At 37.1% G+C, this 17,136-nt stretch overlaps 1 protein-coding gene across 5 annotated transcripts in view; it reads left to right on the top strand.

Moving 5' to 3' along the window:
* Positions 1-3,722: 3,722 nt before the first annotated feature.
* Positions 3,723-17,136, top strand: part of WDR17 (WD repeat domain 17) — a 55,586-nt gene continuing 42,172 nt past the window's right edge. For 2 of the 5 annotated variants that reach the window (XM_051790412.1, XM_051790411.1), the window contains exon 1: positions 13,914-14,698. In XM_051790412.1, coding sequence (XP_051646372.1) covers positions 14,588-14,698 — 111 coding nt within the window. In that variant the 5' untranslated portion in view covers positions 13,914-14,587. Of the gene's footprint in view, positions 3,802-4,114; positions 4,368-5,751; positions 5,845-13,913; positions 14,699-17,136 lie in introns of those variants that run through there. The other 3 variants (XM_051790414.1, XM_051790413.1, XM_051790415.1) reach the window with 3 other exon arrangements.

The following is a 17,136-nucleotide window of genomic DNA, read 5'->3' as shown; positions in this document are numbered from 1 at the left end:
TTCTAAAATGTTTGTTTTCACTACCATCAAAAAAGGAGGTGTTTTACATTATGATCCCAGTTAGATAGGGACTTGAACTCTGTAAACTATTTTAATTGGTCTTTATTATAGTTAAAAATATAAAGAGAGAATAGTAGAGGTAATCTTACCTTGCTTAAGATGCTGGGAGTCCAAAGCTGTGCAGCATTGAACAGGCCTCTGTCAGTATGCAACACACCATGCAGTCCTTGCCTGTAGAAAGAGTTACCCCATGTTGGTCATTTGAGCTACTATAGGATTTTTTTACAAGTATACATCTATATTCATAAGTTCTACTCCTAAAAAAGAAGGATATTCGCAGAAGAACTTCTTGCTGCACTTTTAAATAATGGCAAAGCCACCAGGTACCAAGTGGGAGCAGTCTTGCTGTTTCCTCTGTCACAATGAGCTGGTTGATTTTGTCCCACAGCCACAGGCCTGAGAGCCTCGTGGGATGTGCAGCATGGCACAGCACAGCACAGGCCTTCACCTTCTCAGGTTCAATGTTATCTGGGTCAGTAGCACAGCAATATGCAATGGTCTAATGGTCAGCATCACTGCAGGAATGTGGTGTTACCTAGCCTAAAATTTTGCTGCCAGTAAAACTCTGGAGATGGTTTAAATTTAGGTGTTTAAAATTCCCATTATAGTCAGTAATAATCTAATCAATACAGTAAATAGATTAGAGCAAACAACTCATTTTACCCTTAACATCTAGTGTCTAGTTAACTGAGCTACTCTGCACAAGACTGTGAAAGATCTTGCGGGACTCCTGTGAGAAAAAAATACTAATGGCAGTTTACAGACCTACTGGTCCAGCACTTCAATGTAAGTGCCCCAGTCTTAATGTGAATTTCACCTGAGTCCTAGATTTTGTAACCAGAGCCCGTCAGCCAGACTGTTCAGAGTAGTGAGCATCCCTGGTCACTGCTTTTTGAAAACTACCAATAATCACCAGCCAGGGAGAGTCTGTGACCTTCTTCTTCCTCAGGTCCTGCAGAACCTCTGTTCGAAATCTATATTGTACAAGTCACCAAGGGCAAGTGGGACTTTCTGATTTGGTCTGATCTCATTTGCAAATGTTGGATTCCATTTCCCAAAATAAATTCTAGGCAATCCTAATGCTGTAGCTACCAACAAACATCAACAGCACGGCCAAAGTAACAGTTCCTCCACTTCAAATAGTTTATTAAATGTTACTGATTTTAGCCCCAGCAGAGACTGTATGCACCAAATAAAACTACAGCATGAACTAACTAGAATGAATGAAGCTTCTTTCAAGTATTTTCTTCTTTTGACACCTTTCAGTAAACACCTCTTAGAAAGAATGAACGAAAATAAACACCAGCCTGAGTCCCCCATGAAATCATTTGCTAGATATAATTTGACAGCTAACATGAGGTAGAAAGGCATATGATCCCTACCAGGCAGCAAGCTAATAGGATCACTAGTGGAAAAACCCACAACATTCTTAGTGAGAAATTAAAATAATATTTGCTGACTCCCACCAGAGGTCAGTGATACCATAAGAATAAAATGAAAGTTACCAAAATTATAAGTATGATGGAAATTGAAACTGCATTGTCAATCCATTTAAAATTCTATTTCTATTTGTTTTGTTGTATTATTCATAGTTGGGATAAATGTATCCTCCTTTAATAACATGAGTGAGGGAAAAAATACAGAGCTCTGGCAAGAGTAGGAAACAATAGCTGAATAAACTTCAGCTTAGCTTTCAGTGACTGAAAAAGAACACGAATTCTGTAAGAACCTAGGGCTCTAGTAACTATAACTAATGCTATAGATAAGACTGTGTATGGTGGACATGGATGACAATAAACTACTACATTTCACCTAGATACCCTTATTTCTTGAGCTGAAAGTCACAGAGAAGCTAGAAGAAGTAGGATTTGGTTTTAGTAGTGTGGTAGAGCTAGACAGCTTGCATAAAGGACTTATTAGTATGCCTAGATTAATGAAGACTCCTAATAGTAAAAACTCTCTTACTTTTTAGACTAATTAAAATAAAACACAACATAACAGAGATTGCAGTGCTAAATATAATCTCATAATCCAGAGAAAATTACTTTATGCTCTTGAATGTGATTAATTCTATTAAAGGAAAAGGTTTCTATTTTTAGGATGTGAAAGCATTAAAACAGTTTTTTGTTATACATACTTAACTTTTTTCCTCTCTACTAAGCACTTCTTAGACTATATCTGTAATACTGCTTCCAGTTTTGGGTCCCCAACACAAGAAAGGCATCAACAAAATGGAGTAAGTTCAGTGGAGGACTGCCAAGATAAAACCATGGGATTTCTGGCCTGACCTCATAGCTCACCCTGCTTTAAAAAGGAGGTTTGACTAGATTGCCTCAGGAGGTCTTTCTAATCTGAATTACCCTCTTCTACTATTTTATGATCCTATGAACTGGTCCTATGACCCACAGACCAACACTTTTCTAGGAATAACATTTGGCAATTCCAGTCATCTCATCTCAAAAGAATGAAATAAAACAAGAAAATATAAAGGCAACAAGGATGGTCATTTGCATTTATAGGTTAGAACTTCTCTAAGAGTCAAAATAGGCTAGATCTCTTCAACTGGTAAAAGAGTTGACTGAAAAGAGCGAGGAAAGCATGAAAGACAGAGAAATTGAATAGAAAACTATTATCTGCTATCTATCATTAAAAAGGGAACAAATGAATTTCCAGATGGATAGTTTTAAAATAACAAATGCAAATGCTGACTTTAAAACACCACTCAGTGTGGTGGCATGTTTTGGAGATCAAAAATCTAGGATGATAGATAAATATAGGGGGTACATACATGAGCTGAATATGCAATTGTTACAAGAATCTCATAGTTTGTAATTGCCAAAAGATACAATATCAAGAGGGATATTATATCCTTTGTTCCTTCTAGGCCCTTTGTTCTATACTCTGGCTGCACCTACTTCTTGTACTGGCTATTGTTGGATATGGAATATAGTACTTGGGACTATCACCAAGTATGATTCTTATAGTCTTTAACATCACATAGGTTAAAACATAGCCCAGGCTTCTGAGGAAAGAAGCAAATCCAGGAAAAGTTTTTGCTGGCAGGTGATGTGGGTTAAAGCTGTAAATTTTCTGCCCAGTAAATCATATACAAAGTGATACCTTATCCACCTCTTCTCAGTTCCTCCTGCTAAAGAAAAATCTATCAGTAAGGTCAAGAATTACATTGTATGATGGATTTCCTCAAGCAATAGATTCTTTTTGTCCAGAGAACAGGGTAAGAAGACATTTTTTCTTATTTGAGCATGCCTAGATATCAGCTACAGTGGACTATGTTAGCTTTAATGGAAGAAATCAAGAGCTATTTTTGGAGATGTAGTTTCACAGTCCATGGCCTACCTCCCCACTGTTTGCATTGCATTGACACAAACACAGTAATAATGATATAGGAAGTTGAACTAGCAGATTCTTCTATCTGAAGAATAAATAAAAAAAAAAACTTGTTCAGTAAACAAGTAAGATCCACACTGCAATCCACCATCCAGCTGCACAAACAACTGGAAGAGGGAAAAAGTCGAAGCAAAAAACAAGCAGATGTGCTCCAATAACTGTCCATGGATTAAAAACCCACATGTGTCCCTAATGACTCTAGGTAGAGTGGGACTCAGTGGAATGCATTTTGTGACTCCTATTTGAGAGGATCAGTGAGTGTGTAACACCACAGACTGCAACTCCTTTCAGCCCAACAACATTGGAGCCATGCCCTCTGCAAACTAGACGCAGGTATAGCTAAACGGCTCAAAATTCATGTCACATTACAGTGCTGAGCTTAACAACAGGGGCAGCATCCCTCGCAGGTACTCGAGGGGCGCAAAATACGCTCTTTCCGCCTGACGCTGGTTCCTGGTGCCCCCCCGGTAACGGGAGGGCGGCTCGCTGGCTCTGACACGTCCCCTACCCAGCCGCCTCCCCTCTCGGAACCCGCATGGAAGAATCATAATCATCAAGGTTGGAAGAGACCTTCCAGATCATCCAGTCCAGATGTGAAGCCAGCACTATCACTGTAACTCCTAATCCACTAACCCAGCGACTGGACCACCCCCCTGGGCAGCCTGTCCCAATGCATGACCACCCTAACAAGAGCGAGCCGAGGCCGGGGTTCGCCCCCGCGATGTCCCCCATCTCCCCGCCGGCGCTCGGGGCTCGGCGCTGCCGCCGCGTTGCCCGGTAACGCGCTCCCGGCGTGTGGCTCCAATGGCGCGCGGGGGCGGGCCCGCGGGTTGCCCGGGAGACGGGGTTGGAGTCGCCGTCGCGGCGGTGGATGCGCTGTGGGCTCTGCGGGCGGGCAGGTGAGGGCTGGCGGCTGCCTTGGGAGTGGCCGGGGCTCGGCAGCCGGGCCGTGCCGGGCGGGAGGGAGGGAGGGAGGGGTGCGGCGGCGCTTCTCGCCCCGAGGGGTGCGGCACGGCCGGGAGTGTCAGCCCGCCGGGGGCTGCCGGGCCGCGCCGCCCTGCGCACACCTGCGCTCCGGAGACGGAACGGCCCCGCGGAGCTCCCGGGGCTTCGGGCGGTGTCTGAAGCATCCAGGAGCGGGCTGTCGGTATTGTCGGGATTTTGCACTGGTTGGGGGACTTTCCTGCTGTGTGTGTATCTGTACAGACGTGCTTGTGCGGAAATACGAACTTAAAATCGAGTAGAGGCGGAGGCAGCAATCTTTAGAAGAAGCGAGCAGTGTGGCAAGCGCCCTCCATAGGGAGGGAGAGCTTTGGGCTTGTTTGTACTCTAAATGCTTTTTGTAGCTGGGACAAGTGTGGGAAGGGGGAGCAAAATCAAGCTTAGAGAATTTAAAAAAGCATTCAAATACAAAAGCAAACTGCAGGCTAAGCACGCAAAACTTATGAAAGCAAATTTGAGAGAGCAGACTCTGCAAATGAAGAAATAATTTTTATTTCTGTTCAATAAATTCCTCTGATACCTTAAGAGATGTTGCTGTACAAAGAGATGGTCATACAATAACTTAAGAAACTGTTTTGGAAGGCTTAAAGAAGGCAGGTATGAAATCAAAGTCTGAGATCTTTAATTACTTGGAATGCTGTAGTAAAGATCATAATCCTGGATTTTAGAATCAATAAAGACCACAGTGTCCTTAATAATGGGCTTAACCACTGCATGATATAAAACATAAATACTTGGAAATGTCCTTTTTGAGCCCCAAAACTTGTTGCAAGAGTATCCTTCTGATGGCCATGCACTTAGTATTTCAAAAACGTTATGGGCTAGGAAGTCCATTATGTCTCTTTCTAACTAATTCTAAAAGTTCTTTGAGGAGTGTACAGCCTCTGGTTTTATGCCTCATTTAAAAATTTTGCCATGAGAATTTGTAGCTACCTGCTATTCATAAGAGCATTTCAGGGGAAGAATTCTGATAATAAACAGGTACGGTAAACAATCAGATGTTTTTCAGACTTTAACACAGAGTTATTTTGCATAAGTTATTAATGGGAAGACGTTTTCCATTGTTTAAAACAAAGTTCAAGGTGCTAACCTTTGCACTTCCTAACTCTTTGTAGTCCTAAACCAGGGAAAATGCACTTACATTGTGGCATTTCTTTCCTAATTATAGGCACAACTGTATAGGTTACTGATATATTTTAAGGTTTCTGTAAGAGAATAAGTGCCTTGCACAAATTAGTCTAATTAACTTTGTGTTACCATTATTTTTGTTTTGCGTATCAGAACTGCTCAAAAGCTTCAGTTTAAGACTGTAGTCATCTTTAGCAAATAGTTGCAACCCATATGGAGACATGCTGATCTAAAGAACTTGCAAAGGTAATATGGAGTATGCATGAAATAATACCAATAATGCAAAAACTTTTAAATATCATAGGACCATTGTTTTACTTACTGATTTTTTGGTCGCTTATTAATTATTCTCCCTGACAAGGTATCTACAGTCTTCTTCCAACTCTCAATGTTTCAATGTTTTGTGCATTCTGTTACACCAAATCTTGGACTCATTTAGTAGCTCTGGCTATTTAAAGGGCCCATAACACAGTGATAAATTTGTTCTTTGGTCATCTGCTATGAGGAAAATTTCCATATAGCAAGAACAAAATAGGAAAGTCCTTGGTAAGTTTGACTAATGGTCCATTGAATTCAGTGCGCCAGTATTTTATTTCTAACAGTGATAATAGGAGATGATAACTAGGGAAAGCAATACTTCCTCTTCCTGCAGTCTTTGAGTCAGAGTTGATGTAGACAGAATTACTTCAGCAAGTCCTGGTGATGAATTTGTTCTATAAAGCAAAAGATATGCAGCACAAGAAGAGAAGTGACTATCAATATAACATTTGAATTACAGCAACTGACTACAAGAACTGTGAATTCACCTGTAGGATATAGGCAATTCAGTGACATTGTGTTACTTAGGCTAGCCCTTATTTATGGTAGCAGCTGAGCACTGGAGAAAGATAGAAGCTTTGTATAGTATTCTTTTCCCCATTTGCATCCTACAAGCACACCTTGGCTGAATCCATTGGGGCCGTTTAGTCCTTATCCTGTTCCAGCATAGACTGGAGAATTTGATTTTGCTGCTGTGTGAGGGATTTATTTGGCTATCAGTATAGGCCTGTACAATTTTGCTGACTTTTTTTTATTTGTTAACAATATCTATACTAGCTCTCAAGATAGCCTAAAGTATAGGAACATTCCTCATCTAATTCTTTCTTGGTTGGTGTTTTAATTTATGGTGATAACCTTGACTGCACTTTGTCTCTGATAAGTCTCCTCGTTACATTTTTTCACTTGGGCTATTTAGTTCAGTTTTCTGTGGGAAGCTATGTGTAAGCAGACAAGTTGATAAGTAGTGATTTCTAAGATCTTCATCAGTGATGAATCTTTTTATTTGTTGTCCAGTGCCTAATTTCCTATTTAATGATGGGAGAGGCTCTCAGAAGCCATTGTTGCAGTGGAAAAGGATTGATGTCATCTTTTTTTTTCTCGGGCTGTATATTATAGGTTTCATATTGATTACATTCATACTGCTTTTCACCTACTTAATGAAGTTTTTTTCTTAATGCTTCTAATGACTGTAAGTTTGCTGCAGGTTCAGGAACCTTTACCTACCTTTCAGCCTATGTGACCAATTTGAACCCCATTGCTTAGCGTGTATGATATAAATTGATTTAAATAACACTTATGTATCTCTGGTAATTACCTCATCATACCAGGCTTTTTTAAAACCCTGTATGTAAATCTTTAAATTCATCTCTCTTGAATGTGCCAGCCAAACGTAGTGCATGAATGCCTGGTCAACAGTGTTGAGCTTCCTTCTGTGTTGAAAATAGCTTTCCTAACACATTGTATATCTCTTTTTCTGTCCGCATCCCATTGGTGGTTCATACTTTTCCCCTAGTTTATTACATCCTGTGTTTGACTGACTTTATATGATTTTTTTCCTCTTTCTCTCCTTTTGCCTGATTCCATTCTGCTTGATGTGCTACAATTTTGTAGTTTGAACTCAATTTCATGGTTTCTTGAAACCAACCATCTCTATTTGCATCTTTTGGGGGCAGAAGGTGTAGAGTTTATTCCATCCCTTTGGTTTATATGTTTTAAGATCTGTTTTGTTTCTGTCTTAGATATAACTGTTGACATTTACTTGTACCATTAGATAATGTGCTCTGTAGCCTCTTTCTTAATGAGACATAAATGGCCTAATTTGACAGTCTGAACCCTAATCTCTTTGGTTTGGCCTTTTGTATTCTCTTTTTCAATCTGGCTAAAGAATCATTTGGGAGTTTTTTGCTAGGCTTGATTATATTTAAATTTTTTTAGCATAGGCAAATCAAGGTCTAAGAACTATTTAATGCCACTATTTTCATTCTCCTAACTTCCTTTTCAAGTTGGTACCTGTTGTCTGAAAATACCTGTGATGGAGGACTGATAATGATGGAATTAATGAAGATATGTCATATCCCAGATATCAATTTCATACATAGGTTTAGGTTCCAGGAAAGTAAGATTAAAACTTCCACTGTCAAGTGTGAGGTTAGCGTTGTGAAAGCTCTGTAGCCATTTGTTGCTAACCTACAGCATGCTTTTTGTACTGAACTGCTGGCTTGGAACATGCACGTACTTGTATCCCATTCACCTGTCCAGAGAATGGAGTGCAATCTTGTTGCAGTTAAAGAGTTTCTTACTTTGGAGATGGTTGTGGTGTTTTGCTTTTTCAGGGTTCTTTCTGTCTTTATGGTTATTGGAGCACAAGTGGCCCCTGAAGTGTCTGAACAAAACTGTTAAATTGATTGCTCTGTAAAAATTCCTAGGCAGAAAATCTTGTGGTTTAGAACATTATCTTGGATACAACTTTTCAAGAGTGGATCTGTTTTTCTAATGAAATCAACTCTTTCTTGCCCACATCCAGCTTTAGCCATTTATCCAAATCAGGAAAATTAATCTAAGATGATATACAGGTGGATGTCATCCCCACTTTGACTGTTCAACCTTTCTTACCTCACAAAATCCATTAATAAATACACATGATTTGAAATATTTCCTCGAATTTCACAGCTAGAAAGAATTATTTCTTTCCTTTTTTCCATTACATTTTTTTCTACTTTCAGTTTATTTTGTCTATGGTCTCGTTTGTGCTTCGGATGCTAACATTTTTTTTCTGCTTAGGAAAGTTCTTGTTATGTGAGGAAGTGTTTATGGTATTTCATATATCTGCCATAGAAATTTACTTAATAGTATTTATATTTAACATCTACATCAGCAAACTATAGTACAAAAAGTTGATATTATTATAAAAGTATTGACTTTAAAATGTGTTAATTTTAATTCCAGAAAGGGATTTAAACTCTTGTAATCTAAATTTACTGTAATCTAACATGTATCTGAAGAATATTTTAGAATGGAATTACTTAGCTAGAAATAGATAAATCCTATGAACATGATACAAAAAATACATGCAATGTGTTTCTTGGCTTGTTTCCTGTTTGCTGACAGACCAAACAATCAGCAAATGACTGTGGGGTTTAGTACCTGCCAGGTTAAACACTGAGGCACTTCAGCTTTGAGTATGTTCAAATTTTATACAAGTAATGACTATGAAACAGAGACAAGAATTTTGGTATAGATGTAGTTTTATGAATAAGATTATAATTTTTCTCTGTAAATATACTGTGTGCTCTTTTTGTCTTTTTTGGCCAAGGACACAATTGGAGGCATCTAACTTCCCATTTCTTAAATGTTGCAAGTATTCTTCACAGAATAATGGAGGCATCTGCTAAGCTATAGTAAAAGTGGTACTATATATATAAATATACTCATATTTTTTTCTGAACAGATGGTAATTTATTTTATTATAAAAAGACTATAAAGCTTCATTGAATTTATTTTTAAGATCCAGTTATGGAACATCCTTAAGAAGATACATGATCAAGTCCAATCCACTGCTATTGTTGGCAGCTAGAGCTTAATCTCCTCCATAAACTGATAAAGCTCAATCTTAAAAGTAGCTTGTGAGAAGGTTGTTCTAAAGTCTCAGCCCAGTGTAAATCTGGTGATGATGGTTGTGTTGCATGTCTGTTACAAACGGCTTATTTTAGTCACTGTTAGGTGGCCTGGCTGTCCTGTATGTCATGCCCTGATAAATCCATACAGCTTGTTTGGAATGAGCAAGTGAGGGAAAAAATAAAAAAGGACAACTATTTAGAGCCCTGCTTATGTTTGTGCCATTAGTAGCTTAGTAGGAGTAGGGGAAGTCTGGGGAATTCTAATTCTTAACTGACCTTGTATGACATAGGATCACTGAGGCATAGGTTTGCAGTGTCACTATTGTATGATTGGTTATTGCACAGCTTTATTCTAAACATTGTATTTTAGGATTTATTTTAGGATATTTAGCATCATTACATGCTTCATATTCTCAGTGTACAGGTTCTTAAAGCACTAGTTAATAAATAAAACTGGAGGCTTTAGTGGACTTCTTTACTACAGATATTGATGTAATGAATTTACATAATGGCATAAAAATTATTAAAGTAATGAATTTTTATACTTTTATAATTAAGGAAATTTTTTAAGTATTTTGTTCTTGGGTTATTTGTTATGTGTTTTCGTCATGAAGACATTCCTATAATGAATTTTGTGTCTTCAAAATGCAAAATCATAGCACATTAATCTTTAGTAAATCAGTAGTTAAGGTAGATAATTTTTAGAGCTACAATGGGACATACATGGATTGGCAGAGAATTTTGTCATAGAATTGGGTACAGCAAAAATAAAAATTTCCGAGGTGTAAATATAGTTATTAATTGAAAATAATTCTTAATTTTGAAATATACATAATGCTGCTGATTTGTGGCAAAAATATATTAAAAAAACCCTGATATCTGAATATTTCTCTTTATAATATTTAAGCAGAAACAGAAGCAGTGAGTTAGAGATGTATTTGGAAAAAAAGAAGTGCATGCTTGATTTGTCACAGTATAACAACTACATATTATTAATTAATAGCAAATTTGGTGGTAAAAGTGGAATATCAAAATAGAGGTTTATTATCTCTCTGCCATTCATGGAGATCTTTTTTCACAACTGAAATGCATTACTGGCTTCAGATATTGCCAGATAACATGGGAGAATAGCATTAGTTTGTTCATTGCAGTGCCATATAGGGCATTACTTTCAGATGTAATCTTTTATCCTTTGTTTTCTAGGTAAACTATATATGTATGTTTTATTTAGGTACAGTTTTCTTAGTGTGTAGAGACTAAGGCCACTATAGTCTCCAGCATATCCTTTCAGATTCTTAAGGTAATGTCTTTGTGGAAAGCAAGGTAGTAGCTTACTGTCATAATGAACAGATATCTGTACTGGAGTGTCCAGAAGATCAACTTTCATATGATATATAAATAGAAGATAACCATTGATTTTTTTTTTATGATTTTTTTGGGGGTAGGCTGATTGGTGATGTTTGATTTTTATTAGTTCTTGACCATTGTAGCACTGAGCTTTAACCACACAGTTACATCAGCACTTCCATTTTTTCCTTCTGGCTATTTTGGGATTTCTGTATTTATGCCTAGTCAATCTGAAATGAGCTAAAAGGGGAGTACCTCGTTCCAAAGGGAGAATTGTGAAATGTCTGCAGCACAGGCTTGATTATAGAATATCTCAAGTTTGAAGGGGTCTTAAGGATCATTGAGTCCAACTCCCTGTTCCTTGCTAAACCATATGACTAGGAGCATCATTCAGATGCTCAGTGAACTCTGAAAGGTTAGTGACATGACAGCTTCCAGATGGGACCCAGTGACTGACCATCCTCTCAGTGAAGAACCTTTTGCTAATGTCTAATCTGAATGTCCTCTGATGTAGCATCATACCATTTTCTTTTGTCAGCTCAAAAATGAAACAATTGTTTCTGCATCAAATGAATATGATTTTTTTTAATCTTCTTTAATTCTTTCTGGAATATTGTAAATAAATTTATTGGGCAATCTGTTGTAAGGCTGAATACACCTTGAAGATGTCTCTTGTGGTCTGATCTATCATGGTACATTTTGTTGTCCTTACATTGAGAGCAAACACTTAAGTAGAGATACCAACTGGACTTTAGGTTAAATGCATACTCAGTTACTTATAAAACATTTAATAATATTAACCCTAATTACAACAATTTAAGGAATAGAATACTTTGAGATTTTTCATATTTTTATTGTAATAAATAGTACACAAAGCTTTATTCATCCTACACGTAGCTTTTATTATACCTGTATATCATGGTTTAACCCCAGCCAGCAACCAAGTGCCATGCAGCCTCTTGCTTACTCCCCCAACAGCAAGATTTGGAAGAGAATCGGGAGGGTAAAAGGGTGCAAGACTCATGGGTAAAGACAGTTTAATAGGGAAAGCAAAAGCTGTGCACACAGGTAAGCAAAACAAGGAATTCATTCACTACTTCCTGTGGGCAAACAGGTGTTCAGACATCTCCAGGAGAGCAGGACCCCATCATGCACATTGGTGACTTGGGAAGACAATCATCACTCCGAATGTCCCTTTCTCCTTCTTCCCTCTCACATTATATACTGAGCACGATGTCATATTGTCTGGAATATCCCCTTGGTCATTTGTGGTCAGCTCTCCCTGCTGCATCTCCTCACAGCTTCCCATGCACTTCCAGTCCCTCTGCCAGCATGGCAGTATAAAAAGCAGAAAAGGCCTCACCTCTGTGTAATCTGTATTGATTATAATCTCTGTATTGTCAACCCTATGTTCAGCACAAATCTGAGACACAGCCCCATACCAGCCACTGTGAAGAAAATTAAATCTATCCCAGCCAAAACCAGCACACATATAATAGTTTTTCCAACACTTGGAGATGAATGGTAGAATAGGCAAAAAGATATGACTAACCCATGATGCATTTGCAGCTACTAGTCTTTCATGTCTTTATTTTTCATGTATAATTTAACACAAAACTTTTTAATTTATTTACAGGTAGTTGTAACAGATGTTTTTAAGCCCATGCTTCCCTGATGATCCTGAAACTAAATGTGAATCACAGTGTTTGTCTGTCTTGGGAGGCTCATTGTTTTGACAGGTTGGTGTAGACACTAGGAAACTCAGTTCATATAGATGATGGAACAGCTATAGGCATAACAGAGAAACAAGTTTGTTACTGTTGAACTACTTGTAATTCTTTGATCAAGATTCTTAATGATGCAATGTGCCCTTATGAGAAGACAGATTAGCCTGAAAGCAAAGACTTTCCTAAACATGTTAGTGTTAATTTATTTGAAACCATGATTTTGGTGTGTAGCAAGCAGAAATAATGTGGATATGTTTTGTCTAGCAATTTGTAAAATTTTTATACATAGGAGTGGTACATCAGTCATATTTTTATCATTTAGTCATAGAACTTGGATATAGTTGGGGATTTTTTCAGCAGTGTGATTAGAATTGACTGAATTAATCCTGTGTTTCTCATACAGTTTATCAAACCCTCTAATAATGTGCACTTCACATTGTTTGAGCCAAAATCTCAAAGGGCAAGTTATTTGAAAAATTTCAGCAGTACGGTGAGAAGTTCCCTCTCTGTGTTCTTGTGTCTGTATCCATTTATCTGGAAGAGAGTATAAACACAAAAAAAATCTGATAATCTTGAAATGCTAAATATAGTGAGTGTCTGGATTTAAATATTTATTGTTTTGTGTGTGTGGTTTGTATTTTTTGGTTTGGGTTTTTTCCCTGGGATGTCATAATTTCTGAGAAAGAGGTTGGAGACCAATAGTATTGCTGCTTTTCTTTATTCCTCTGCTGTGTATGTGGAAATGTACCTTGCTTATACAATATCCTTAATGGAAACTACGTGTGCTGGAGTAGGACAGGTAATGACACTGAGTTGCTCTGTGGAAATGGTAAGTAATGTTCACCACTAACATCAGGTTAATAGTCGGTACTTTCAGCTGTTCTTTTTCTACTTTGCTTTGTTTATTTCTCGATTAAACAATCGACTTTGAAGTTTTTTGCATTTATTATATTACTGATTTTAGAAATCGACTTGTTAATCCAGTACAGAAAGGCAGAGGTTGTCTGGATTCTGGGTTGCTTAAGAAACTGGGTTTTTTAGATCTTCATAATCTCTGTTGAGGATCTGATAGTTGCTGTAATCATGCAGTCAGAAAGATTTGTATGAAAATATCTCCTAAACAGCACAGCTGATGAAGTGTGCTGCTGCAGTACCGAAATGTGGTATGAGCAGTACAGCTTTTATTCCTCTTTTTACCTTTTGTTTTCATTGCTATAATGCACCGTGAAATTTAATATGAAACTTGGGAGCATACCAGCAAAGGATACTGCCTGTGGAAGGAATAAATGCCATCAGATATGTGAAACTCTTCTGAGAGAGAAAAAAGAAAGAGATCCATTTCGATGAATTAGGTAGATTGGGCTTTTTATATTTCCCAGCCAGTGCTGGTGGCTGTAGCTGAGCCTTTCAGGCTCTACTGGCTGCAAACAATGGAGTTGCAGATCTTTTTTTCTTTCTTTTTTTCCCCCTTTTTAAAAAAATGTTAAACCGATGTTTGACATTTGTGATAGTTTTGGCCCCTCCTACTGTGCCAATTGAAACCACTCCCTACATGACCAAAACAAATCGTTCCCCATGACTCTGAAGATAATTTACATTTCAATACAAGCTTTTATGCACTGAACATTTCATACAGACATTTCATTTGAAAAAAGAAAGTAATTTTTAGGAGACAGATAAGAATTACTCAAACAGCACCTTGTTTTCAGAGCTCAGAAATACAGCAAAATCTAGAGCTTGAAGCACTAGTCTACTTTAATTTAAAATATGTGAATATATAATCTATTTATTGTTTTATTATTGATTTCTGTTTTCCAGTAGAAAATCCAAGACATAGAGCATTTAAATTGCTGCTAAAAGTATTTCAGATTTATGATTTTAAAGCTTATTAATGTAAATTCATATCAGAGTTCAAATCTGTTCTTTGAGTAGGTTACTGTAGTGTTGAGTAAATTTTAGCACAGAACACATTGGACTTATATGTGTTCAGATTCTGTATTTTTTATTTCAACTGTGCCTTCTGTCATGGCTTGGATGACTTATATTTCTCACTGGTTTGATGAAGATGATTGGTATGAAGGACAACGACGAGTAAGAATTGTTTAAATTAAAATTTTTCTCTTTTACTGCTTTTATATTTTTCTCCTTTAAGCTGCTGTTTATTATATCGATAGTATCAAAAAATAATATTTGCATTGTGGTACTCGCAAGGGATTTTTAGTAGTTTTAATGAGGTCTTGAATCCTGGGTAAAGCACATCCAAAATGAGATTTTTGAAAATTAATGTTGCTAGCTGGATAAAAGGTACTGGAAGTTTGATGGCCACCTACTTGCATTTTTAGGTTGCATAATTTAATGAGTAATTCTTTAATATGCAATGAGATGGAAATCAAACATTTAATTTTATTGTATTAGAGGAATCAATATAGCATGCATGGAGTAAACTAAAGTAGTTATAAGCAGTAATTAAGTAAAACAAAAATATTTGGGAGATATTAAATGTGTCTAGTTGTACCTTGGATAGCTGTACGTTTTTATTAACATGTTTCTGAGGAGGGGGAGTTGTTACTATAGCAACATTTGCAGGATATCTTTGATTTTTTTTTTAATGTTTATTAACTGCATGCCTTAGGCAAGCTTAATCTGCAGCTGCTTTCATAGGTTTATGGTAGGAAGTGAATATAAGTCTCATATATTTCACTGTGTTAAGCTCCTTTATGGAACCATTATTTCTGTGATTTCTTTTTCTTGTTTCCATACAATATCGTCAACTAACAAATTGGAATGCAGGAGATGCTACTGAAACATAAGCAGCTGCTTTCATTGTATTATTGTGTATTACTTGATAATGCCAGTTATATGCTTGTAAGTATAAAAAACCGGCAGATTTTAATAGTTTCACTGTTCTCTTTTTATATATCACTCGTGATGTGAATGTTTCAGATGTGGAGTTACCTTTTAATAGCTGTCATCAGAGATTCAGGTGTGAGATGTGCCAAGAGGTAACTTTATCTGACATCAGAACTACCTTGGCAATTTGTATACAGAAAAGCAATCTTCTGGTGATTGGAGTAGTTCCAGATTGGAAGATGAGAACAAAATCTTAGGAAACTCTTAGATGCTTCATAGTGAGATCAGACATGGTTGTATATATCTCTTTGTATTACAGACAGTATCTGCAAACTAGATTTCTGATACCATATGATTAACCAATACTCTGTAGATGATGCTAGATGTGTTTCGTATTCATTAGGTGTGTAGTTTAGCATTGCTGATGATGTATTGTTAGAACTGTTAGCATTTCTGCATGCTTTGTTTTGAACCCAAGTATTGGCCTTTAGATTATTTTGTTAAAGTTGCACAATAAAGGATATTGTAGTTAAATGTACAAGTAGTGTAGTCAAGACAGTCAAAAACACTCCTCTGTAAGGCTTGTTCTAAGTTATGGTTTTTTAATGTTGTTTACCTTAGATTTTCTAAGCAGGGTATCTATCTTGGATTAATGTATTTGGGTTTTATTTCAAATGTTTGTTTCTGTGAAATACAATCTTAGGCTGTGATTTCAAGTTTCAAACTTCTGAGAAAGGTCCACAACTACTTCCCTTGTGAAGCCAAGAGATCCTGTGGTTAAAGAAATTCTGGTAGTGATTTGGGTCCAAGTTTATTGTGGAGGTTTAAAATGGCTATGAACACTAGTAGAACACTTGTTCATTTAAAATGAGCTTTTAAATCAAAGTATTCTTTTCCTAGTCATTGTCTGGATAACGGAATGCACGCATTTTGAACACTTGCTAGGTTACCATAGGCTAGGAAATGTCATCTGCAATTCTGGTTGCAAGAGTCTAGCCAAGGCTTCTGGTGTTTTTGAAGAATCTTGTTGAAGTTCAAAGCTTTGTCCAAGGCACCCTCTTCCTGCCTCTGGTTAATCTTCTGATTCTCTGGGAGCTGTAGGTGGCCTGTGTGCGATGAATTGTATACAAAAGTGGAAAAAACTTTCCCGGTTTTTGCAGAGAAGTGTACAAATTGTCTGTACTGCTTAAGGGTAAACTAGCAACCAATCTGGTGCTTTAGCAAGTAGTAGACTACTTTGGTTAAATTCTACTGGAGAGTATGTCAGGCTGCATTTCTGTGTCGAGCAGTACATGTGTAAACCTATATAATTATTCTACATTGTTTTACATTGTGACTGTCATTATTAATATAGTCAGACTTAGCTCATCTTTTACCCAGAAGCAGTTTCTTGAAGTAGTGTGTATCATCTCAATCAGACTATGTAGAGACCTACACTAGTAACTGCAGTTGGGTAGATCACATCAAGAACTGAAAATTCATTAGCATTTTGCAGCATTCCAAAGTAGGAAGAATTTTTTTTATTTTGTCAAAATTTTCACGGTATAAGTTTTCTATTAGCTTTTAAGCTTCATATATACCAGAATATTTCCAGTTCTCCATTATTTCATGGGTCTGGACGAATTATGAGAATTTAATTTCTTAACATGGCTGTAATGTGCTTGGTGGAAGAATTATTT

The sequence above is a fragment of the Manacus candei genome, unplaced genomic scaffold (genome assembly GCF_025592945.1).
Source record: "Manacus candei isolate 608988 ecotype Guabito, Panama unplaced genomic scaffold, ASM2559294v1 h1tg000028l, whole genome shotgun sequence".
NCBI classification, from domain to species: Eukaryota; Metazoa; Chordata; class Aves; order Passeriformes; family Pipridae; genus Manacus; species Manacus candei.
The sequence above is the reverse complement of the archived record's forward strand: the minus strand, read 5'-3'. Positions and strand labels throughout refer to the sequence as shown.